Consider the following 25251-nt stretch of genomic DNA (forward strand, 5'->3'; position numbering starts at 1 on the left):
CTACCTATGTCAATCTGAAAAAAGCTTTTTCGTAATACTGTGGTATCAGAATTAAAAGCCTACAGTACTTTTATGTTTTGTTTGTGTAAAAGTAAACACCTTTCTTCTCAGGTATGCTTTTTTTGAAGGTAAAATTAGCCATAGAATATACTTACAAAGTCAGGCAGCTCTGTGAGGCAAAAGCTTCATAATCACCCAAATCTCTTGTAGTTCTTGGGAGTAAGAATTCTCCCTTTGATTAGTTACTGCTCCATCCTTTGCATTGGGGTAAGCATGCTTAGACCCATGTTGAAAACTGTGCTGGATACGGATAAAGGTTAAAATGTATCTCTTGTCCAGTTTAAGCTCTGTTTAATGCTTCAGTACTTTGCACAGCATAGCTGTGCAAATGTTTGTGCTGATGCGCAGGTCAAGGGGTGAGAGGCAAGCAACAGCTGGGAGGAAGGTAGGATAGATTATTCTGGTGTCTTAATGGTGCATGGATCTAGCGTCAATTTGATGGAGTTGAGCAACAAATGCAAGAATGCTTAATCGTAAAAGCAAGGATTTTGTGTGCTGTGCATGGCAGTTAAAATGAGATAGGGTGCTGTGGCAAAGCCCAGGGTGGGGTTTTGCCAGGACTTTGTCGTAGTCTTCACTGTTTCTCACTTTCCTTCAAGGTGTGTGTTTGTGTGTCCTGTAGGAGAGGTTGCTGTACATCACTTGACTGTTAGATCTTATTATTGACGTCCTGGGGGTCATTTAAGATCATAGGTGCTTTGCTAAAGTGGACTGTTCAATTGTTAACTTGAAACAGTTTGCAAGAGCCTTCTGCAAGCACCATTTTAAAATCTCGCTGTACTCAGTTCTCACAGTATCTTCATGAAAATGCTTCCTATGTTCGCCCTCTGGAGGAAGGAATGCTTCACTTGTTCGAGAGTATTACAGAAGACACTGTGACAGTCCTGGTAAGATTTCTTATTCTTATTTTTAGTACTGAAAAAGATTTTTACAGAGCAAAAATACTTGTGGTGTTTTTTCCTTCCAGGAAACGGCTGTGAAATTGAAGGCCTTCTCAGAACATTTAGCTTCCTACTTATGCTTTTTAAGAAAGATTCTTCCGTATCAGTTAAAAAGGTACTTTAGATCTGATAGATCAAATTAAAGGGGCACTAAGTGTCAGGCATGCAGCACTGTCAACATCTGCAACTCAAATATTGTCAGCCCTGAAAGCACTGTGACTTAAAAGGCAGAACCTCTGACTTTTAACAGCCCCCCTCCAGATGGGACTAACGAAAGCTGCACAGATTTTTAGTGTTTCTTGATGTTATTCAAAAGCATTGATACTAATTTGATATACTGAAACTGTTAATTTCTTGAGCCTGTCTGAAGATTATTTACCATGCAGTAAATATAGCACTGTAGTAAAAGTTGGCCAAATGCATATCCTTTCTGCTGCAAAAATCTTTGTTCCTGAATGGCTTGAAGGGAGATGAATTATTAGTGTAAAGGACTGTTTAAAAAGAGGTTTTGGATTAAGGCAGAAATAAAAGCTTGTTTTATGCCTTCTTTTTACCTGTTCTGCTCCTTAGGAGACAAAAGTCTTTAAACTGATGCAATCATTTCCTTGCCGTGAGTGTAAACCATTCCTGGCTTGTGACTGAAGCCCCTAAGAGTGGGGATAGTACATACACACAGTAATTTTAATGCATTGCTAAGTTACTCTGATATGTTAACCTTTCTAGACTAAATTCCTAGTCTACTGTTGCTTTGGACTGAGGATGCAGAGAACACTAGTTATCTACCCCAGAACTCAGGAATTTGTTTAAGATAATTGCTCACTTTCTTAAAAAAAATAATTCATATATTCCTAGTTTGGAAGAAGAGTGTGAGTCTTCTCTTTGCACAGCTGCTTTAAGAGCTAGAAATATGGAGCTACACAGAGACATGAAAAGGTTGACTGCAGTCTTTGAGAAGCTACATACATATGTTAGTCTTCTTGCATTACCAAGTAAGTGCCAGTTTTGGCTCAGTTAAATTGTGAGTGGAAGGTACTAGTTTTACTTTTGGACCAGCGCTGGGATTTTTTTTTTCTTTTTTCTTTGTTGTCGCTGTGGGGGGGTTTTAACCATAGACACATAAAATGCTACTTCTATGATAGAGGAAAATAAGATTAATGCTACTCTTTAGGTACAGTCTAACTATGGGGCAAGTGAGTTCTGCAATATGCTCTGGCGTACTGAACCCTCTTTTATCCAGGCTGGGAGACTGAGCGTGCTGGAGAGTATTTGGTTAATGCTGCAGACTGCTCCTTCGGGATGGACATGGGCATGGGGTGGGTCTGGAATGACCAGACATTGACGTGTACCACATTTTAGATAGTCATAGTTAATTGAAGAGGAGAAGAAGTGACTGTAGGTTTTTATGGTATGATTGGCAGTATGTCTTTGTCATCTCTTAATCATGAAATTGTTAACAGACTACATTTCATTACTAATTATCACTTCTAGCTCCTCCAGTTTTTAAGATTACCATTAAGAATTGCAGTTTAATAATGACTAAACAAAAATCAGGTAAAACCTTTGTGTGTATGTGTGTGGAAACTATCTCCAAATGCATACTGTAAATAAGAGGAGGAAACTCTTACTGTATAGCTTCCAGTTACTTCAGCCTTCACTCTTTAGAAGGACCCAGATGGTCCCTCCTAGAGCAGTAAGTATGTAACTCCTTCTGCACGAGTAATTGGGTTTTGAGACTACAACAGTTGATACTTGTAAAATCTGAATTAAATTTACGAAACTTGGAAGTCTTTTACCTGCGTACTCTGTCAAAACTCGGTATTATATACATTTGATATTTAAGGGGAAATGTAAGTAAATGAATCTATTATGATTCTCATACTCCGTGCATATGTTTCTAGTAGGCAGAAATTGGATTATTTTCAAAGCCAACTCTTTTCATTCATGGTCAAATCTTAGTGGTGTTTGTTTTTCCTTTCTTTGTGGTACTCTTAGGTACAAAACCAGAAGGACTTCTTAGGACAAATTACAACTCAGTGTTTACAAACATTGCTGCAAGTCTTCATGGATTTCATGACCTTTTAAAAGGTGAGAGTGCAGGAATATTGTTATGTTTCAGTTCTGCTTCTTTCTGTTTAACATAGCACACGTACTCTCTCTGTAACAACACTGAATGTGTAATAACATGATAATCTGGTTTGCTTTGCCTTTACAAACTAAGAAAAGAAACTAAACCTACTAGCTGCTACTTTTGGGCATGCATGTGTGTTTCTCGCTTTGTTCTGTTAGCTTTGTTCTTCTAAGTTGCTGGAATATTTCATTGTGGCACTCTAGATCTTCCCAAGCAGCATCACTTTACTTTCTGAATTTCATTGCCTTAGTGGTAATAGTGTACAGAGTGAAACACCATGAAATGTACGTATTCTCCCCTGCTTACTCTGCTGTTGACCTAGTACCTGTCTTCAAAGTGGCATTTTTCCTTACGTTTTTTAGGTTGATTACTGCTTTTAACATTAATATATAACCAAAGCTTAGGAAGAAGTCTGTGTTCTTTCTGAAACTTCCTCCTTTACCTTCCTTTTATCAGAGGAACATGGATATGTTACGTTTTCAGTGAAGTGATGTTTGGTTAAAACTTGGTGTATTTTAATATGCTGGTATTTCTGTATATCCTAGAATGACCTGCAAAAAGTTTTGTGTGGGTTTTTTTTTGGTGCATGTGGGTTTTTTGTGGTTCCACTACCACCATCCCCCACCACCCCCGAAGACTGTTAATTTTGCCTGAAAGAATTTTAGAATATAGGAAGCAGCATTCTAAACTTCTGCTAGTCTTTTAGATTTGCTCTGACAGAATTAAAAATACTTTTCCCTTGTAAGTCATGTAAGCTTAACGCTCGGATACTGAACATGACTGAAAATTCTACTTTTGAACGTCCTGATGTGAACCTATGGAAATAGAAAATGTACTTGTGAAATGAAGTGCTAGTATAATGTCAGCTTGGATCCCCTGTATAGCTACACTTTTTGGGATACAGAATACACTTCTACACCTTTATTCTGCCTTGTGTGACAGGCATAATGTTGGTTCCTAATGATCACAAACAGTTGTCATAAGGCAGTGTACTGAGGAACTAAGAATATCTGGACTAAAGCTTTATACAGCTTAGAGGGGAGAAGCATTTGAAGCCTGAGGTCATAAGCTGAACTTTAAAGTGGTTGCTGAAATAGACAAAAATTGTTATTTGACATAGGTGTGTTTTCTTTTTCTAGATATTTCCAAGGACTACAGTCAGAAAGCTACTTTAGAACAAGATGTTCCAACGGCCACACAGAAACTCATAACTACAAATGACTGTATTTTATCCTCTCTTGTGGCTTTAACAAATGCAGTGGGCAAGGTAATGGATATTTTTGTTTCAGTATAATGTCCTAATTTGTGCAGGTTTTTAAAAAAGAAAAACACCTTAGTTGAATGGTTTGGAAAATCTACATGTGCATCTCATTAATAACGTGAGTACCAGGTTTGTTCTAAGGTATTTTCAGGCTACATGTTAAACACTACTGAGTGGGTGGTAACAGTAGATACTGTGAAGGGGATGCTTTACATTAGTAAAGTCTAAGTTATGTGGAAGAGCCTGTAGCTTTTTTGAAATTCTTGTTGTGCAGTCCAGTTTCACTAAATGCTTGTCATTCTCTTGAAATAGTTAATTGCTGTGATGAATCTTTCTGGTCAACTTAATTTAAAAAGTGACTTTTGATGTGTCTAGATTGCCTCGTTCTTTAGCAACAACTTGGATCACTTCACTACTTCGTTGAGCTATGGCCCCAAAGGAGGAACAGAGTTCATCAGCCCTCTGTCAGCAGAGTGTATGCTGCAGTACAAAAAAAAGGCGGTTGCTTACATGAAGTCTCTGAAGAAGGTTTGTTCAGCTAGCATGCTTGCACAGGGAAAGCACAGTTCTGTTGATAGTTGGTTATGCCGAAGAGAATACAAACTAAGCATTTTCAGTATTTGGAATGGATGAGATTCTCTGAATGAGAATCTTGGCTGGGGAAATGAAACCCTTAGAGCAATAATGCTATTGAAAAATTTAGAGGGCATAGTCGCTTACATAGCTTGAGGGTAGGTGCAAGTTCTGCCGTTACCCATTACCACTAATCATTTCTGTGCCAAAGCTCCGAGGAGAAGAGGGTAGCTGCTTGTTTTAGATTTCCTCCCGTATTTGCTGGGAATATGGAGTGAATGACATCATGTTTTTATACTTGCATTCACTGGAAGACAGTGGGAAGCAACAGGGGAAAAAAAATAAAGGAGGTACGCTGGAGAAAATGTGCTAAACTAAAGGACTGAACGCTGCCAGGTCTCCCTGTTGTCTCTGGTAACAAATGATGGTGTGCTTAACAGTTCTTACTAAATCACTGTACTGTAATGTCTGTAAAGTGGACCCGAAGATGAGTTTGATCATTAATTAACACCTGGGTATTTCAGAGCACTTTTTAATCAGGTGTACATTTTGGGGTGGTATTTTTTGTGAGCTCAAGCCATTTTGTTTCTACTGGCTGGTAAACACTTGAAAGATGTTTTTCTTCCCTTCACTGAAGTAAGGAGGGCAATAAGAAAATAAACATTGAATACGTATTCTGATCTACCGTGCGACGTGTTTTGAGGTTTCTTTTATCCTTCCGCAGCCTTGTGCAGATTCAGTGCCTTATGAAGAGGCTTTAGCCAATCGCAGGGTTCTTCTCAGTTCCACAGAAAGCAGAGAAGGTCTTGCACAACAGGTATTCTGGTATAAATTTTACTGACATATACAATGGTGTATTTTGTAAAGGTAAAGTAGTATTAAATAGTCTCCACATATTTACATGTGTCATTGTTTGTACATATACATGCATATACTGAAACGTAAAATTAGACTGTAGATTCCTGTAGCGTTTTGAAAGTGAAACTTATTCTTGTCAGGCTGGGTTATCCAATACTTGTTCTCCTGTACCTGCAGAAGGTACATGTAGTTGTAAGAGACAGGATTAGGCCATCGATGTCTTAATTTATAAATTCAAGAAGTCAGGCAATCTTTAATAATTTAAATAAATGCAAAATAAAGACAAGAATAAGGCATACTGAAGTATTTCTTTCTAATGTAATGTAGTGTTTTGAGTGCTTTTTTGGACTGTGCAGCATTTATTAGCACTGGTTAAGAACCATGATTTTTCTGTTCAGTTAGTAGATCACATTTTATCATTTTTGTAGTGTACATACATTCTTTTTCTAGAAGGTGAGGCAGAGGAAGGTTAAATAGTATTTAAAGGGCTTACGCAGTTTATCCATCTCCTATTAGTGAGACTCACTGAAGAATACTAAAACTTCTTTATTAGCCTGAATGCTCAGCCTGTGCTTGAACTGTCACTGAACTTTTGCAGAAGAAAAACACTTCAGTTCGCTGCTTTTTTTTTTTTTTTTTGTAGTGGCCAATATTCAAAGGGTATTAGTAGAGAAGAGATTCATTTCAACAGGAATGTGTGGAGTGATATGATGTGTGCTATTCCATAGCTGATTTCTTAGCTGGAGAAGTGGGTTCTTCTGTCTGTGTCAGGTGGGGCAGCTGGGAGGAAAGCGATAGTCTTTCTAGCACAGAACAAGACAACGCTAGTGCCAGGCACACATTTTTCAAGTTTTCATAAAGTTCTTCCCTGTTTCGTCATGTTTTTTTTCCGCCTAATGTGATGTTGCCAGTTCTATGAGCTGTAAGTTTGTGATGCATGCTTCAGACTAATTAAACAACGTGGTCATTTTTGATACGTAACCACAGTTACGTGTACAGCTCGAATCAGTAGTTTACCAAATGCATTATTCGTTAGCTCCCTTATGTAATAGTTTAACACAATACTTTTCCTCTGTGTGGTGCTTTTCCCTTGGGTTCAATAACCTGGACTGTAAACTTTCCCTCCTAAAGGTCCAGCAGAGTTTGGAGAAAATTGCAAAACTTGAGCAAGAAAAAGAACACTGGATGCTGGAGGCCCAGCTAGCTAAAATAAAGCTAGAGAAAGAAAACCAAAAACTGAAGAACTCTCTTAGCGGACATTTAACTGAAACTATACAAGAGCATTCTGTTTTGCCAAATGTAGCTGAACAAAAGAAGGAAGCCACAGAAAAGAGTCTGAAGGAACCTATTAAGAGTACTAGTCTGGTAAGTGACCTTTTTCCTTCAACAGAGAAAATCCACTTTCTTTAGTAGTAGTACTGTTTGATCAGTGGAACACGAATAAGGAAAGCTTTTTGACTGTGTTAAAATGCATTGATACTTGGGCTCCTTGTATTTGCAAGCTGCTCGCTAATACTTTCTGCAGAGTTTGGAACTTCTTGGATTTTGAGGTTTCACTGTCTTCAGTATCATGGAGGTATTTTTGTAGTTCTGTACTTGTATGACTGAGGGGGGAAGTGATAGGTGCTTAACTTCTAGATTTTTCTGAATCTGTAGTTAGGAGCTCTTGCAGGTATGTATCTCGGGTCAGCTCTGAGTTTCTGATACTTTTTTTCATCTCTAGGTATGTTACAGCAAATGGAAGTAGGTAATAAGTATTTTTAAATGGGTTATAAGACTTATTACAGGTCACTTTATAGCTGAATTTTTTAACTTGAAGCTATTCAAGCTTTCAGAGTTCTCTAGAGCACTGATTTCTACATGATCCTCATAGCTGCATACAACTGGGGTTCAACAATTGATTTTGAAAGAATTGTTTGAGGAGAATGGCTTTCTAGCTACCGTGCTTAATGTAACTCACAGACCAACATATTGTATACATTTATACAGAAGAGAATACAGAGTAATGTATATATTTCTCATAAATTTACGTCTCTAGTCCTTTTGAGATCAGAAAAAGCCCTCTGATTCTCTATGAAGATATTCTTCCATGAAACTAGTTAGTGGCATACACCCCTCTGCTAGAGCTCTGTCAGTGCTTCACGGTGAGCTGTCAATATAATTTACTAGTCAGAGTGGAAAGAAAAGAATCCAGAGGTACTCAAGAAATCCAAGCTAGCTTTCCTCGCTTTCAGACATAAAAATTTGTGTTTCAGTGTACTGATGTACCTCTGAATTAACTTCAAGTGATCAAGCAGTTGCATAATCATACACGGTAGCTTACATCTTGTTGCTTTTATTACTTTTTCCCTGTGTACATTGTAAGTCAAAGGATAAGTTTGGAGAGTGGGTGTCAGCTTTAATTCTGTTAAAGGCATTCAGCTATATATTATTACCCTTGTTTGTTACAGGTACAATTAAATGTAAACTTAGTTTTAGTTGTAATCGTTGCAAGATTTTTTTGATGTAAAGTCCTTCTATGACTGTAGGTGAAATGACTTGCAGCTTTGGTATCTATTTTTGCAGTTCTCATTTAAGTGTATTTTCTTCCTTGTTCTAGATTGGAATGTTGACTATAACTACCGATAATGAAAAGGTAATCTGTTTTAAACATTATCAAAGTACATCTGGTAAATACTTCAATTCTGATTCTGTTAAACTTATGCCAGAGGTCTAATTACCAAGAGTATTGTCATATAATGGCATGAGTCACCTGTGTAGTCCGTATACTATATGTTCAAGTTTCTGAAATCCATATATTTCTTAATTTTCTTTTGCTGTTTAGCGAACTGTTAAGCAGTTTGGAGCAGTGTGAGCTGTGGTCCAGGCCTGTCCTCTGTAATTTGAGGAAAGCATTGGTCTGTCTGTACTACAGTAACCCTAACTGCATTCCAAGCCTCAACTCTTAACCCTTGTGGAAAGGCTTAAGCTGCAAAAAAGCCACTGACTGTAGTGCCTGGTATTTAACACTTAAGTACAGGCTATTCCAAACCAGAGATCACACTGAAAGAAACTTTGAACCAGCTGTCAGACTAAATGTTAACTCTTTATTTAGCACTTGCTGGGGCAAGAGCTTAGCAGAGTCAGGTTCAGTGCTTTCCCTTTTCTGATACTGGAAGGAACGGATGTGTGTTTTAGTTTACTCCTCCTTTTCTTCTGAAGATATTACCTGGCCCCACCCCTTTTTTAATAATAACTGATACAAGTTCTTAAAAACTACTGCGTAGCGCTGAACTGGAAGGTAACAACAAGTCATGTGAAAGCTGCCGCTAGTGGGTTGCTCTGTAACATAAAAAAGTAAACTGAAGAGTTGTGGTTAGTTTTGGGTTTTGGCTTTGGTTTTTGCGTTTTTTTTTTAAGTTCAAATGTCTAAAGAAGCTTCTGGAACATGCAACATTAGAAATAGTTCTGACTGTGAGCTTCTGAAATTTAGCTGTGCAAAGGAATTCTTCCTTGTTTGGGAAAAGCCAGTAAACTTTTATGTAGGCGAAAGCAGTCTGCTTCTGCAGTGGATTTTCATCAGAGACTTGATATGTTAAATCAAGATCACTTCTTACTTCTTCAGTCAGCTCTTTATCCTTTAAGGAAATCTGACGTTAAGAGTTACCATCGAGAGTGACAAATTGCAGAGTCACCTGCTATAATTTGTCTGTTGTGTTTGGGGAATTTGATGCTTTTGGGTAGAGCAGCCAGGCCTTAGGAGGGAAGAGAAAAGAAGTCAGTATGGAGGACAATGTTGTGATGCAAGTATTCAGTCTATTAAACATAAATGCCTGTCTGCTTTGATTTTTGCTTTGCCAGGCTCCAGATACCGAGTCTCGTGAAGATCTGATAAAAACCCACTATATGGCAAGGATAGCAGAACTTACATCTCATCTGCAGCTTGCTGACAGCAAATCGGTACACTTCCATGCTGAGGTGAGCATGCAGGCAGTGTCTGTGCTGAAAACAGTAAATCCATTTTTGAACTTTCCACAGGCAAGTGTTACTACAACAGTGAGTTTAAATATGTGGAACATAATGTTTCGTAATAGACTGTTCCTGGAGTATGTTTTTTGCCTGTGGTCTAGTATGCATAAAAATAGATACTGTAGAAATACTTTTTTAAAAAAATAAAGTCCTTTGGTAGCCTTGTCTTGGGTGCATTAAGTAGTATGTGTATCATGTATAGGTTTGTTCATATAAGCTGAAGCAGCTGGCTTTAGTTACCAGGCTGGTCTTGACTTAATGTTAAAGTCATACTGATGTCATTCAGAAAGATCTGAGTGTATTGTGAAGTGATGAAAATGGCTCTCCTCTGAGAAATTGGTTCTTAGGCGTAAGTTATACTTTAAGAATTAACAAAATGATTCATTGTATATATAGTTTCCTGTTTTCATTTCAAATGAGGTAATTTTTGTTAAAAATAGTGGCTGTTTTGATTTGTGTAATTAACTGATGTGGAATATACCAAAGCTCCAGGTTAACAGAGGAAATCCTCTTAAATATTTTTTAATGTTAATTGACATAGTATGGAGGAGCCATCTTTCTCTGAGATTTGATCAATGTATGAAGTTAGTTGTTTGTGTTGCCCTTATAAAATATTTCCTAGTAATTATGTGAAAAATAAGATATTTAGAGCATTGGTAATACAACTCTGTATGTATCGAAAAAATGTATGAAATGAAAAAAACCATTGGTGTTAACTATTACATTAACTTGCATTTGAAAACGTGCACAAGCTCTAAGTTTCTTGAAAACTAAAGAATGCAGAAAGATGGAAACATCCAAAATAATCAGTTAAAGATGGCGCAAGGCAATACTCTGGAACTAACTTTCCTCCCTTCTGCCTTCCCTGTCCTGTTCTGGTTGACAGTGTCGAGCACTTGCCAAAAGGCTGTCTTTAGCGGAGAAGTCCAAGGAATCGCTCACGGAGGAGTTGAAACTAGCTAGTCAAAACATCAGTAGATTACAGGCAAGTAAGATGTTACACAACGTAATAGATGTAACTGTGTGTAAGGGGAAGCTGGAGGAGAAAAATTACAACTGTCGAACAGGGCCTAGCCTTTACTAGGTCCTTAGTTATGTAATGTGAAAACTCTAATGATACGTAGAAAAGAGACTTAAATAATCAACTTTATACCTGGGATCTGAAGTGTAAGTGGAACATGCTTGCAAGTAAAAGGTTATAGTAGCCAAACCTGTGTTTTACCGCATCTGATGTTAAGACTTATTATAAAAACGGGGGTTTTCTTAATGTCAAATGGTGTGGTTGTGTGACTGATTTCAGATAATACACTGAATTCTTAATCCTTTCTGGCACCTGGGACTGAAAATCTTAAAAATGCCGGGGTGTTTTTTTTGAAACATGGCTTAATATTAGGCAAAAGTAACTTTGGGGTTACTTCAAGAAGCCGTTGTTAACAATAGATAATAAAGACGCCAGATGTTGTGTGAATGTCCTGTCCCTTTGTCCTTTCCCTCCCCACACAGTTGTGAAAGGAGCCAATAGCAAAATAAAGTATATATAAATGGGCAGTTCATGAATGCCTTTGTGTTTTGTTTATATTTAGTTTGTATCTTTATTGCTCACCCATCTGAGAGAGTGAGTGCCTAAAATGCTCCATACATATAATAAGATAAGCGTGAATGTAATTATACACGCTTGAAAGAATTGTTCATAAACACAAAGGGCTCTTTTGATTTGCTCCTTAAACAAATTCCACAATCGATATCCAACTCTGCATGAGACATTCATCTCCAATTACATATTAAACTTCCTAAGAAAAGCTAGCAGGCGCACCGTTTGTGTGTTTCGTGGTCTGTGTAATAGTGAGTCCTGGAATTGTTCAGGTTGAAGGGTCCTCTGAAGGCAACCTGGTCCCTTCCTTTGGTCGGAGCGGTGGGAGTTCAGATCAAGCTGTTGAGTCGGGTGTTTCCGGCACAGCCGTGCCAGCCTCCTGCCGTCATTGCTTCACTTCCTAAGCACTGGGCTGTTCTTTGCTCTGTCCTTGATCATTCAGCTTTTCTGGGCCCCTTTAACTTCCTGGGCAGTTTTACCTGGTATCTTGCCAAGCAGACCTTGAAAAAGCCAAAATCTACTCCTTTTAAATCTAGGGTTGCTGTAATTCTCCTGTTCATCTTGCTTGCTTCCCTCAGGATCTTAAATTCCACTAACTCGTGGTTGCTGCAGCCAAGGCTACCATTGGCTTTCACATCCCTGACCAGCTTTTCCTTATTTGTGAGTAACAGGTCCAGCAGGGAGCATCTCTTAGGCCTCCTGATCACTGGCATTGAGAGGTTCTTTACCACACTCAAGAGAACTCCTGAATTGCTTGCCTTCCACCTTGTTGCCCTTCCAGGAGATGTCAGAGTAGTTAAAATCCCTAAAGAGGATCAGGGTCTGAGGTTGAGAGATTTTATATGCTTGTAGCAGATGCCTCCATACCACCCCTGTTGTACTCCTCTGATCCCTGCCTATGAGATCTGAATTGTCTTCAAATCACTCCTTCACGTCAAGCATGATTTCTCCCCTTCTGTCCTTCCTAAAGTGTCTGTGGCCCTTCACTACTGCGTTTTGGTGGTGTGCACTATCCCACCATGTGTCTGTCTTCCTGGAGGGATCATAGCTCTGCAACTGCATGTGGATTGCTGATCCCTTCAGCTTTGTATGCCACGTATGTTCATGTGCAGGCCATGTTCTAACCCTATAAACTTGTTTCTTGGCTGGAAGCAATGTTGGAAAACTTAGCTGTTAGTCTTTTATGGAAGCTATAAAAAGTGTGGGGGGGAAATTATGAAGGAAACAGCAAAAATAAGGAGAACAGACCATGCATGAAACTTCAGGTAAAAGAAAAGTAGCTACTGACTTTCATGAAGTGATTTTTTTTTTCTCCAACCGTTTAACTTAAATGCACACATTCAGCATCAGAAGTGTGGTGTACTAAGTGGAGATAGACGTTGGCTGCTTTGCCAGTTGTCACTAATATTCAGCAAAGGCTTCTGTTTTTTCTTTTTTTTGTTTTTCCCCTTAGGATGAATTGATGACGACAAAGAGAAGTTATGAGGATCAGTTAAGTATGATGAGTGACCATCTCTGCAGTATGAACGAAACCTTAACTAAGCAAAGGGAAGAAATCGATACGCTAAAGATGACGAATAAGGTAAGCTGCCAGTCGTGGACATTAGGCACTGGCTGCAGTTTGGAGGTCCGTGGGTTGCATTTGGCATTCCTGCAGCACTACCCTTTTACAAACCAGTTCACAAGCTGTAGTTTTTATTGTCAGCTAGTTGGAAAGAAAACTGCAAACCTGGTCCTGCACGTTTCAGTGAAGAAAAATTTATTTCAAAACATACATGTGGGAAAGAACAAACTCTTTACGGTGTTCCTTCAAAGTAGGCTTTCAAAGCTACCCTCTGGTGGAAGACCAGCACCTTTTGTTTATTTATATGTGGTGAAAATAGAATTATTATCAAATCCAGCTAGTGATACCAGGTGTTTATGATTAACTTAATAGTAGGAGTATCCTTTCTGCACCCCTCTGTTGTGGCATACTCTGTTCTTAGCAGCTATGTTTCTGTTTTATTTCCATATTCTAGTTTGCCTGTCTCATATGTAGGAATGAAAAAGTTGCCACTTACATTCCTCTGTGAATTTAAAATGCACACTTACGTTTTTTTCCAAGCAAGGAGTCTACCCATTTATCAGAAACAAGTTAGTGATTAAACCATGGTGTACCTTATTCTGACAATTCTAGGGAGGAACAGATGTTGTGAAGGACTTTGCCCTTCACTTGCTTGGCTGTGAAACTATCAAACTTCCGTTATTCTCCTTAATTGCGGAATGCACGGAAGCAGATTGCACTGAAGGGTTAAAAAATATGATAAATCCATGTTTTGATGAAAGATTCTGTGATGGTAATTTTTATTTTTTAGAGTAACTTCTTGCCCCCATGTACATAAAACTGTTTTTCCTCAGGTATCTGCGTGTTTTGACTTGGCATTGTAATCTTTAAGATTACTTTTTGGCGTACAAGCTCTTGTGTTTTTAGAGGGAAGCTCTTGGCTGCATACTTACCATGGCACTTCATGTTTTTATAAAATGTTTTCTGGAATTCTTCACTTGTACTTTTTAAGACTTGAAGTAGTGCTCTGTCTGTAAGGAGGTAGTTTAGAATCTCACAACAGTAGACGCGGATTTTTGAATGTTACCAAATGTAGAAGGTGACTTGGTTGAAATCAAAATGATACAGTTAAAGCCATTATCACTTGGAGAGAGTTGTTGGGTAGCTTAAAAACAAATGTTACCTTAAAGGACAGACTGTTGCTAGCAAGTAATTGTTGCACAAAAGTTTATCTTAAGCTACATGATTGCTTTTTGGAATTGTTGCCAGTCAAATTTGAGTTGATTAGATGTAGAACAAATTCTTTTCCAAACTAGGAGTATTTTGTATAGACAAAGTTAAAGTTGAATTTGGTTTGGAACAAAATGGTAGGGCAGAGGGATTGATTTTAATTTGAGGCAGTTATCCGGTAATACTTACATTTGAAACATCGCTTCAGGGTGAATTATGATTTGAAGTGCCTTCACTGCCCTTACACTATTAGCAGTGTTAATACAGTGGAGCGCCTTGGGACATAACTCAAATGTCTTTTCCACAGGTTTCAATTGGAGTGAGGTTCTGTCGTGCCCATTTGAAATATCGGGTACTTTGTGATGCTTGTAAAGATAGAGGGGTTTTCAGAGCAATCCGGTTCCAAGCTTCTGTTATTAAAAACCTACAGACTATTCATTCTCAGTTTGACTGTACTTTGGTTGCTGTAGGCATAAATTATCAGATGTCACGTTTATGTGTATCTGTCTAGACTTTCCTGTCTGAATTAAATGTTCTGTTCACTTGTTTCTTGTTGCAGGGAAATTCTAAGAAGAGCAAAAATCGATAGCTCACAGCTAATCAACTGTCTTCGGAAGCTGCTGCTGCACAGGATGTGGATAGTGACTTTTCATTGTCCAATTCCTCTTTATTCCAGGAAGCAGAGGGTCGTATTGGGTCTAGTAAAAACTGATTTGGTGCTGTAAATGGCTTTAAAATATTTAGAACTTGAAACAAATAAAACAGAACTTAATGTTGGCTCTAAACCAGGAATTACACACTCTGTGGATAATTTATATAGTAATTACCTTCAGTTTTTACTGTGCACTTTTTAAAACCAGGTCTTATTTTGATGTAATAACTTCAGATTTTGTATATTTTCAAATATGATTATGCATTAACAAATTTGGATCAGTGCAGTAGTTGTCTATTTTTGAGTTATAGGTTAAATTGTCAACATGTGTACATTCCTTTACTTATTAATAACAGTATAAAATTAATTTTGAGACTTTTCTGGCCATGCAAGCTGTGCAGTTACTGTAAATGTATTATTCCTGTTCTCAGCCCTTTTGAATTAATTGGAATTGTGGCTTTAAATGATTTCTATGAATGCACAGAAGTAAGTGGGATAATTATTTCAGACTGCAGTAGTGGAAACTTTTGCTGCTTGTATTTGGCACTTTGGTTTTCGAAGTAAAGAGCACAACTAGCTGAACTGGGATACTTCTATGAAATTGCTTTAAGCCCTTACTTAGGCATTTTGTTTACACATGTATGTATATATATTGGTTGGAATAGCTGTTTAAAGCTAGAGGAAATTGTGATCGTAACTTGCCCCAAAGGAGTGAAACGGTATGTGTGTAGAATAGGTCAGCTTACTGTGCTCTCTTACAGTAAAGAATAATATGAAATACGTAGAAGATTTAAACACTGAATTTGTGAAAAGTCTTTATGGACTTAAGTCCTGATGGATTCACTGGAGGGTGATGCACGTGGCTTTTCCTGTGTTTTGGGAAGTTTGTGAACTTCAGGCCTTTCCTAAGATTCTCTTTTTTAAAGTGAAGTCTAATACTACAGGTTTTCACAGCATTTTTTTTTCTATCAGATGCTGTGCTGCTCCCCGCTTTACACTGATCTTCTGTTCCATAATTTGCATTATGGCACGCACTTGTTCCATAAGGGTTTACTCTGATATCAGCTGTGTCGATATGTATTATTAGGACGTAATAATAAAATCAACTACGTGAAATCAGCTTGACATTTTTCTTAATTCTGCTTATACCCAGGTTGCACAGTGTGGTACTGTGGTGAGGTGTAGCAGCTATTCCCAGTGAGGTGAGCATAAGTAACTAGACTAGTCTAGTTACTCTTAGTAGTGCTTCTCTGTCTGAGCCAGGCTGCCTTTCTGTACCTAAATGTTGCAGTGCACGCAGAGTCCACACTGCATTTCTCACCTTGTCTCCTGAAAGGCAAACAAGCATCTGTTCTGTATTGATCGCAGCTGCGGAACTGCTCTGATACAGGTTTTGCCTTTTAATGACAAAACAGATGCAGTTTATGAAACTGGAGAGGAGATGGGGTGAGCCTGCATGGTTTCTTACTAGTATCGTGTGGAATTAAGAGCTACGTGGTAGTGCCAGTGAGGGTTGAGAAGTGTTTACTTGCTCTAAGCATTTTATTGAAGCAGATACAGCTTCAGCTGTTTCAGTTAGGGGTGGAAGCTAACTGCTTTCTTCCACTTCTTGTGAAGCTGCCTTTTTTGAGGGCTTTCATTGTGCGGTGAAGGTACTAATTCAGTTATCTTACTCTAACTTTCTGAATTGAATTGCTGAACTTGTTACTGATGCTACTTCTCACAGGTGGCTGCATTCTGGTCTGAGTAAAAACATGCTTTGAAGATTGAATGCTTAAGAATGTGCATTAAAAAGTTAGATGTGTCTGTTATCTCAGATTGTTTTTGCAATAAGGTATACCCCCAATGTCAAAACTGGAATTAGTATAGGCATTTAGGTACAATTCCATTGTATGTTTATCAGCATTTTCTCCTTGCAGTGTTTATTTAAAAATGTCTTTGTGTGGCCCCCTCACCAATCAGCAGTAAACATGCTCAAGAAGAGACAATTTTGATCACTTGAGCTGCCTTCAGTTTTTCAAGGAAATGCTTTCAAGTAAGTTCTGAGCAGTCGTAAACTATCAATACACAAAAATAGAACCTTAGAAAAACATTTAAAATAGTGTTTTGAATACTGTTGTAGTAATGCTGTGATGGGGTGTAGTATATTACTTTTAACTCGGTGGCATTAGAAACTGGAACAAGTGAAAATGCCCAGCTAGCTTGTGCTCACCCGCTAACCAGGTGGTTCTCAGTTTCTGAATATCTTAAATGCTTTTAAATATCAAAATGGTTACTGAACAAAGCTGTGCTATTAAAAAGCTGAAGGATGTATTCAATGTTGCAGTGAAGAATTTGTCTCTTGAGTCCAAGTTCTCAAGAAAAACGAATTTTAACTACTTTGTCTTTATGAAATGGTCTGTGCAGGTTATTATGGAAAGCACAAAATTTGGACAAAGAAGTTGTACTAATACTGGAATTAATGTTCAAAAATTTACAGTGTAAATACTTCCTAGTTCATTAATCAGGAAACTAATGACAAACTTGTAAAGTAGGAAAATCTCTAGAACAATAATGTAAAACTAGTGTTAAAGAAAAATCCTAATGCTAGTTATTTTTTTAAATAGACAGTTCATTGTAACACCGAAGTTTTTGAAGCATTTTTAGAGTGTTTAATTCATTTGTCCAAAACGTTGTGAAACTCATGAACGATCGCTCATACTCATGAGTAAGTGACAATAATTCAGACAAGTACTATTTCCTATTAATGGTTTTAATGTCTGGATCTTTAAAACTTTATTCAGAAATTCATTCTGAACTTTGTTTTAAGCTTATACTAACACTTTGAAAGATTTAAAGATGTTTAGCTATCCTGGAATTCTGAAAATACATCCTTGGTAACTATTCCGTGTGTCCAAAATAGTGACTTTCTGTAACCAAGCATGAATTTAACTTTGATTGCCCTCTTAAGAACTACTGCTGCGTGAGGTTTGAAAGGGCCCCAGAAGCACCAGATCCATCGGCTGGTTTAAAGGCCCTCAAGCTCTTGCAGGTCAGAGGTCTCCCTGCCCGAGAGATTAACTTCCAAAACAGGAGTCTTAGGCTGACGTGAGCTGTGCAAGGTTGTCATCTCACTGCTGCTGAAATAAGGTGATTATTTTAAATTGTTAGAGACATAGTAACTATATATCTGTGATTTAAATACTGATAATCTTAAATGTTGATTGAAAAACGATGGTGTTTGTAATGTCTTTTGCAAATTCCTTCAGGTTCATTCTTAACCAGCTCAACATTTCAATAATAGTGGTGCCAGGATCTTCTCACTAGAGGTGATCTGGTAGGACTCTGAGCAGCGTCAGTACCCAGACTGAAACGCTTTGCCTTCCCGCCTCTGTTGAAACACGCTGGCGCTGTACACAGGGTATTTTCCTGTTTTACCAAGCCAGCTTCGCTCCCGATTTGTTCTTATAATCCTGCTGCTCTTTTTACTCTACCTTCCCTCGCTGACAGATGAGTTGAATCGGTGGTGGGGAAAGGTCTTTGGCCCAGCGTGTTTCCTTGATGCTGACTTCGGGCACAGGCGGGGCCCAGCAGTCCCCCTCCAACTCCAAAGAACAGATTTGCCCAGACATCAGAGGGATCAGTTGCATACGGGAAAGGAAATAAACTTCTTATATCACCTACCATGACATAAGAGAAATTATTACTGGGTTGGTTGAGCAATGTGAATGCTTTTTCTTAAAAATATAAATCCAATATATTAAACTTTGGAGAACCATCTGGCCCTGTAAACTGGGCAAACCTGTTCTTTAATACAGTATGTATGTAAGGTAATTCGAGAACACAATCTTAGCAACAGCGTGGTCATAATAAAAATAAAGCTTAGGGCAGTAAAAAATTGTAATTGCTACCAGAGGTCTGATTACTTTGTCCCACAAAGGCTGGATGCTGCTGTGTTAAGAATGCTCGTTCTGTCCCACTCTGTTTTCTGCCTCTGTTACTTCTTGCAGTATTGCTCAGCAGTGAATTAAAACCATGTTTGTTTAGAAGAGGCCATGTTTGCCCTAATTCCTGAACATTTCTTTTAATCAAGAGAATTAGAAACTTACTTTAAAGCTATAATTGTGTCTGCAGAACTGCTAGCTGGGGTGCCGGTGGGGGAAGAGAAGAACTTTTGGGGACAGAGAAGAGCTTTTGGGGACCTTTATAAACCAAGGCCTGACTGGGGCTATGAAATCCGCCACATGGAAACTTGCCTGGGGGCATTTCTCGCTGTCTGCCTCTGCCGTGTGCGTGGGCAGCTTTAGACGTGTCAATGCTCATTCAGAGTCACTGGGCTTCTTCCAGAAGCTTCCAGTGCAAATAACTTGCATCTCTGCAACACTGAGGTTACATGACTGAGCTGCAAAATGAGCCCAACAAGGGTCGTGCAAGATACCACACCAGCAGCCCTATGGGGGTTTTAGCTTTGGGGTTTTTTTACACCTGAAATTGGAGTTGTAACAGTAGAAATTCTACTTTATCTGTACTGGTTTTAACTCCTTCACTCTGTAAATCCAAATCTTTGTACACGGACAGAGGTCTTAACTAATGAAGTAGCCTTTGAAATGCAGGCCGGGTGTCAAAAGTGTATTTATGGTCTCCCATAAACAACACAGCTTGGTCCTGGGAAGAGTTAAAACCACAAAATTAAGAGCCCAGGTAATTCCCAGTCATCTTAAGCACTATGGATTCCTTCCTGAATTGACTTGGAAGCTGGTCTGTGGTGGCGTGTAGCTCTTGCAGGCTTTCTCTGCCTAAAGTTTGTTGCTTCTGAAATGAGTATGGGGGACCTTAAACTTCCGCACCCCCTACTTTGTGCTACAAAAAGAGTCTTAATCCTTGTCGGTGCTGTGTCGTCCCCCCGCCCCCCCCCCCCCCCCTCCCCCCCCGCCCCAGCTAAAGCTTCAAATTTCCTTCCTCTTGGACTTAGAAGGCTTCAGTTTGAGCCTGAATAGTACACGCAGACACTTTATTCAGGAAAGATGATGTTAACGAAGCGGTGAGCCTGTTGAGAAGGTCTGAACTGGGTTCAGTGCATTGTCGTTAACTGCAGCCTTTGGCATGAGGAACAGCTGTAATGCTGGAGCTGGTGCCCTGACGTGCCTTCTGCTTGGTAACTTTCACATTGCGTATGGCGTATGTGGTGTTGGACACAGCAAATATTTGCCTTGGGAGGGAATCAGTTTTGCCAAAAGCTTCTTTTGACATGTGGGAAGTCTGGTTTATTTTCAGTCCAAACAAGTGGAGAAGAACAAATTCCTCTCAGATTATCAGTCTAGCCCAGGAGGTCAAGTAGCCAACAAGCACTCAACCTCTCACAAAAAGAACCTGAGTAGGCTAAATTTCTATAATCAGTTCATATGTGGTGACTATACAGTACTTGAATACGCTGAACTTGTGAGGCTTTTTTACTAGCAATAGTACTAAGTGAAAAATTAATTTATTAAAGGAAAGGGAGAGAAAAATTTGAGTCTCACTTTTGCATTTTGGTTTGAATTCTCAGTTAAGATGGACTTCTGCAGAAATGTGTTGCTAAAATGCAAAGTAGTAGAGCAAAGAGTTAAAATAAATCTAGAAACTAGTGCTCTTCTGTCTCCAATTAAGAATATTTGGTTTTAGCCAGATGTGAACTGACAGGTTTCACTTTTGTCCAAAGTAGTCATAAACAGTCAACATTTTATCAAAAGGGGAATATGCTGACTATATTTCTGTTGATCTTAACATGATGTGCAGTAATGTAAACTGACTGTGCTGGCATTGTAAAATGCTGAATGAGTTTAATAACTGCCCGTAGCGATACAGAATACTGTACCTTTATGTGAAATACTCTTCAAACTGTATTTACAGTAGAAATTATTTTAATAGTTCTAATTTGTTCTACATATGCTATTCATTAAAGTCAAATTATATTGAGGACTTTTAAATCTCGGTATCAGATACGTTTTTTTCCCCTCTGCTGCTTGAGTTTATGTTGCACTGAGTTATTTTGGAGGAAGAGAAAATGATAGCAGAATTTACTGGAGAAGAACAGTCTTATCTTGAAAATATGTACATGTGTCTCAGCAAAGGAAAAATCTGAGCTATTTTTAGACAGACGCTGACCTTGATAAAGGGATGCAAGAAATTAATAACCTTCCCACTTGAAAACTATTAGAAAGGGCTAATGCGGAAGGTAAAAGGCAAAAAGATTTATTGAATGTTGTGCAGGAGCACATGAGGATTTGAAGAGCTCATTTTGGAGTACGTAGAAAAGAGTAGAAATCGGTATTTCTAACTTCCTGGCATTGTGGCAAAACAGGGAGGTATTGATCCTCTGGTTCCTTCTGCCAAGAGACTGGGTGTGTCCTGGGAGAAGGCAGGAGACTCACTGGGATGGAATTTCAGAGGGAGAGGCTGGGATCAGGTTCTGGCTCTCCCAGGGCTACACGCTGGGGTACAGCAAGCAGTGCTACCCAGCCCTGTACTTGCCGTGGCTGCGGCTCTGGGCCTGGGGGCCGCGGGCTGGCGCTGCAGGAGACAGACATTTGAAGAGAGAAAAGATGTAAATTAGCAATTTACTGGCTTGCAAGTTACAGGTTACATGATGGTGCAAAAATTCCAGGCTACCAGAGGAGAAGACCACTGCCCTTTCCTTCCCCTCTCCTGTCTGTGTAGGAGATCCTCAAATCCTTCCTCTGTGAACTGCTGCCGTCCCTTATGCCATATTGGCATGGCCATGGGAGCAGCGGCAGCGTTCTGTCGGAAGCTGGGAGGTAGCAAGCCCTCAGGTGCAATTATGTATTTTCAATGTAAAATTCATTGGGAGCATGATTTTAGCAACCAGTATCTTGCCTGGTTTGAAACGATAAGCACTTAAGAACAAAGACCTGGCTAGCTGTATTAGGCGCTGTATTTTTTGAAAACCGAGATAATATAAATGTTTTGGTTTTTTTTTTTTTTAACTGAGAATGGCCAATGTTCTTTCTAGTGCAATATTTTGTAATGGCATTAAGCTTACAGAAGAATTTCTTTGTAGGGAAAGCTGTATTGAACACTTTCATTGCAAATGCAGACAGCCAGAGCCTGCATAATATTTCCTGTGTGCAGAGCAAGTAAGTAGGGTGGCTTAATTTCAGAGAAAACAGAAAACTTTTCAGAGAAGGTAAGTAGGACAAATGAAAGCAATTTACAGAAGGACATCCCTCCTTATTCTCTCTAAAGTACAAGGAAAATGTCAACAGTGAAAAAGCAGGGGAGCTAAAATGGACGGATGGTGCTTTGGGAAGAAATTTGGGTTTTGTTTTGTTTTTTCTATTGCATTGCAATAGAAACTGGAGCTGGCTGCTGTGAGCGAGCTAGCATGGCTACCCCTCGCTTTTTGTCGGGGCACCTCAAGTAGCTGCAGTCCCTGGCAGCTCTGCTCTGTGCCCCTGGGAACGCTTTGGAGGGTTTTATAGGTGGTTTTCCCCCCTTCATCCAACCCATTCCATCTGTGTGTCCTGTCCTTTTGGGAGCAGGCTTGGTGTGGTACCTTGCCACCTCTGGTAGGTGCACTCTAGAAACACGCCATGTAGCAGATAAGGGATTTTTATTACTGCAGATAATATAACTCTATTATCCTGCTGGTAATTAATTCCTTTGCCAACCCTTGTGCTATATGTCTTTGGGGTAACTCCCATCTCTGGAGGAACTTTGCAGCATGAGGTAACTTGTCCTCTCTTGGAGCTGGGAGGTGTTTGCTCAGAGGGTGAATGGAGGGTGAGGCCTGGCCTGGCCTTGGTCCTCCCACCCTGCAGCTTGGTCTTTCCATACCTCTGCTGGTTTTTAGGCAGGCTTGGCAGTTCTGGTGGCCTACCCTGAAGCAAAAAAAGTGATGCTTCACTGAGATGCTGCAGGGTCCTGTTGGAAATGCTGTCCTTCAGCATGGACAGAAATCCTTGCTGCCTCATGCTTTTCAGAGCCACTGCTCGTCCCACCTCACACCACTGAACGTCTTGGAGCCTGCCTCAGCTCAGCTGCCAGAAAAGCCCGTCTGCTCCGACATGACTTACGGACAACCTCAGAACTTGTAAAACATTTGCTTCTCACCCCATGGAAAACCAGCCTTGGGTCATGCCTGTCATGTGGCACTGTCTCATGTCCTCACCAGACCCTGCCAACGTGCTTCCTCCAAGCCTGTCCCCAAGAGGTCCCCATCCCTGCAAACCCGTGGCTGTTCACCTCAGAGTCTCCCAAGTCTTTCAGCAGCTTGGCCCTTCCTCACCCCTCTTTGACAGCAACTCATACTCTCTTACTCCTGAGGACAACAGTAATGTTGTTCTGGCCGGTCCCCCACCCATAAATTTCTTTCCCAGGGGTTGAGTCTCACCTTTATTAAAGCACAGGTACTTTTTTTTTAAATTATTTTTTTAGGTGTCCCTGTCCTGAGACAGGAACATTTGGACACCAAGAAATCCTTTGCCCTTTTGGAGATAGGAAGATTGACGCTGCAGAGAAGGAAAGGGCTGTTCTTACACACCTCGGAAAATTGCCCTGCCTTGAGATCTTCTCAGAAACCAGCAAGTTTCTTGACCGGGTATAAGCTAAATGGCTGCGGAGGAAACCATGGGTCTCCAGCAGAGAGATTTCGCGCCCATAACAAGGACTCCAGAAACTCTTCTGGAGAAGTCAGCTGAAGTGGGAAGGAACTGAAGCTCTTCCCAGGCCATGGTGTCCTTTAGGCTCTGTCCTTTGGGCTCTCAAAGACACTGTCCATCCTCGCCCTCCTTGCCTCCCTGTCCCCTCGGCCAGCCGGAGGACGTGTCCTGCCCTCTCTCCCTCTGGCCCGGCCCGGGCATCGCAGGGGCTGAGCGTGGGTGGCTCGGCCGGTCGGGCAGCCGCTCTCCTCAGCTGCTGGAGCTCCTGGGGCCGCCAAGCGGGTTTCATCGGGTGGTTCTTCCCCGGCCTCGGCGGGGGGTGACAGGGCGGCCTGGCGGCCTCGGCGGGGGGTGACAGGGCGGCCTGGCAGCCTCGGTGCCACCCGGAGAAGCGGGCTGGCGGCTGGGGCCTGGTGCGTGCGGAGCTGGCAGGGCCATGTCGGCCGGCCCAGCCCCCGCGGCGCTGCCCCGCCAGGCGGGTGATAACGGGTCACACCATAATAATAATAGTAATAGTAATAATAATAATGATGGCTGTAATCAGGCGCGAGGCCCGCCGCGGCCTGTGGGGCGGGGCGGGGCGGGCGCTGCTGCCCCCTGCTGCCCCCTGCCGGCGGAGCGCGGCACATGGCGGCGGGCGGCGGCGGGTGAGGAGCGGCCGGGCGCGGGCGCGGGACGCGGACGGGGGGCGCGGGCGGGGGGGGGGCGGGGGGGCGCAGCGGGACCCGCGGGGCGCAGGGGGCTCCGCCGGGGGTGCGGGGTCCCTCGGCTGCGGCGCAGCCCGCAGCGCCGGGCGGGGGGCGGGCCGGGGCACGGGCGGCTTTGTTTTGCTTTGGGAACGGGATTTTTTTTTTTTAAAAAAAACGACTTTCTTTCCCTTTTTCTTTTCCCTTGTTTCTTTTTCTTCTTTTTCTTCTTTTTTTTCTTTTTGTTCTTTTTTTTCCTTTTTCTTTCTTTTTTGTTTTTCTTTTTAACTTCTTTTTTCTTTTGCCTTTTCTGTTTCCCCTTTTCTTTTTTCTTTCCTTTTTCATTACTCTTTATTCCCTTTTTTTTTTCTGTTTTCTTTTTTCCCTTTCTTTTTCCCCCTTTCTTTTTTCCCTTTTTTCTTTTTTCTTTTTTTCCCTTTTCTTATTACTTTTTTACCTTTTCTTCTTTTTCTTCTTTTTTTCTTTTTCCTTTTTTCCCTTTTCTTTTTACTTTTCCCCCTTTTCTTCTTTTTTTCTCTTTTTCCTCTTTTTGTTGGTTTTTTGGGTTTTTTTTTTGGGGGGGGGGGCGCTTTTCCTTTCCTTTTCATAGAAGTGGTAACGAGGGGACTGCATTGCCTGGGGGCCCCGGAGCTCTGAACCTCTGCAGCCACCAGCGGGCTTTGGGTGACGGGCATCCCACAGGATCAAGTTCCCATGGCTTTTGCCCTGTCAGGGAGGAAGTTGGGGCGATCGAGAAGTTTTTTTTTAAATTTATTTAATTCTTGAAGCACAATGAATTCCTGGAGCCTTTCTCATGTTTTCCTGTGGTTCAGCTGCTGATGTTGCACCGTGCACGTAGGCTTGGGGTGTTGGGAAGCAGTGGCACTTGCAGCGGGGCGCGGGGCGTCGGGAAAACAAGCGGAGCGGATGCAGGAGGATGAGCAGCACTGGGCTGTACTCAGCGGGTGCACCCCTAGTTGTGAGCTCCAGAGATGCTATTTCAAGCATACGGTGGATGAGGAAGAATGTAGAAAGTTTTCACGTTCTGGCTTGAAGTACTCACCGAAGGGGGCTTTTCAATAAG

At 40.7% G+C, this 25251-nt stretch overlaps 2 protein-coding genes across 6 annotated transcripts in view; both read left to right on the forward strand.

Moving 5' to 3' along the window:
* Positions 1–15965, forward strand: part of PPP1R21 (protein phosphatase 1 regulatory subunit 21) — a 32013-nt gene extending 16048 nt beyond the window's left edge. For both annotated transcript variants that reach the window (XM_080408665.1, XM_080408666.1), the window contains 13 exons: positions 846–947; positions 1028–1116; positions 1854–1990; positions 2994–3086; positions 4269–4396; positions 4766–4918; positions 5688–5780; positions 6953–7186; positions 8421–8456; positions 9662–9778; positions 10716–10814; positions 12874–13002; positions 14753–15965. In XM_080408665.1, coding sequence (XP_080264791.1) covers positions 846–947; positions 1028–1116; positions 1854–1990; positions 2994–3086; positions 4269–4396; positions 4766–4918; positions 5688–5780; positions 6953–7186; positions 8421–8456; positions 9662–9778; positions 10716–10814; positions 12874–13002; positions 14753–14782 — 1440 coding nt within the window. In that variant the 3' untranslated portion in view covers positions 14783–15965. The remainder of the gene's footprint in view (positions 1–845; positions 948–1027; positions 1117–1853; positions 1991–2993; positions 3087–4268; positions 4397–4765; positions 4919–5687; positions 5781–6952; positions 7187–8420; positions 8457–9661; positions 9779–10715; positions 10815–12873; positions 13003–14752) is intronic.
* A 1605-nt stretch (positions 15966–17570) lies between these two features.
* The window catches only part of STON1 (stonin 1), a 33543-nt gene continuing 25862 nt past the window's right edge, over positions 17571–25251 (forward strand). For 3 of the 4 annotated variants that reach the window (XM_080408667.1, XM_080408670.1, XM_080408671.1), the window contains exon 1: positions 17571–17974. The gene's annotated coding sequence lies outside the window, so the exon portion shown is untranslated. Of the gene's footprint in view, positions 17975–23823; positions 24129–25251 lie in introns of those variants that run through there. The other variant, XM_080408668.1, reaches the window with a different exon arrangement.

The sequence above is a fragment of the Falco punctatus genome (assembly GCF_963210335.1).
Source record: "Falco punctatus genome assembly, chromosome: 12".
Classification (NCBI taxonomy): Eukaryota; Metazoa; Chordata; class Aves; order Falconiformes; family Falconidae; genus Falco; species Falco punctatus.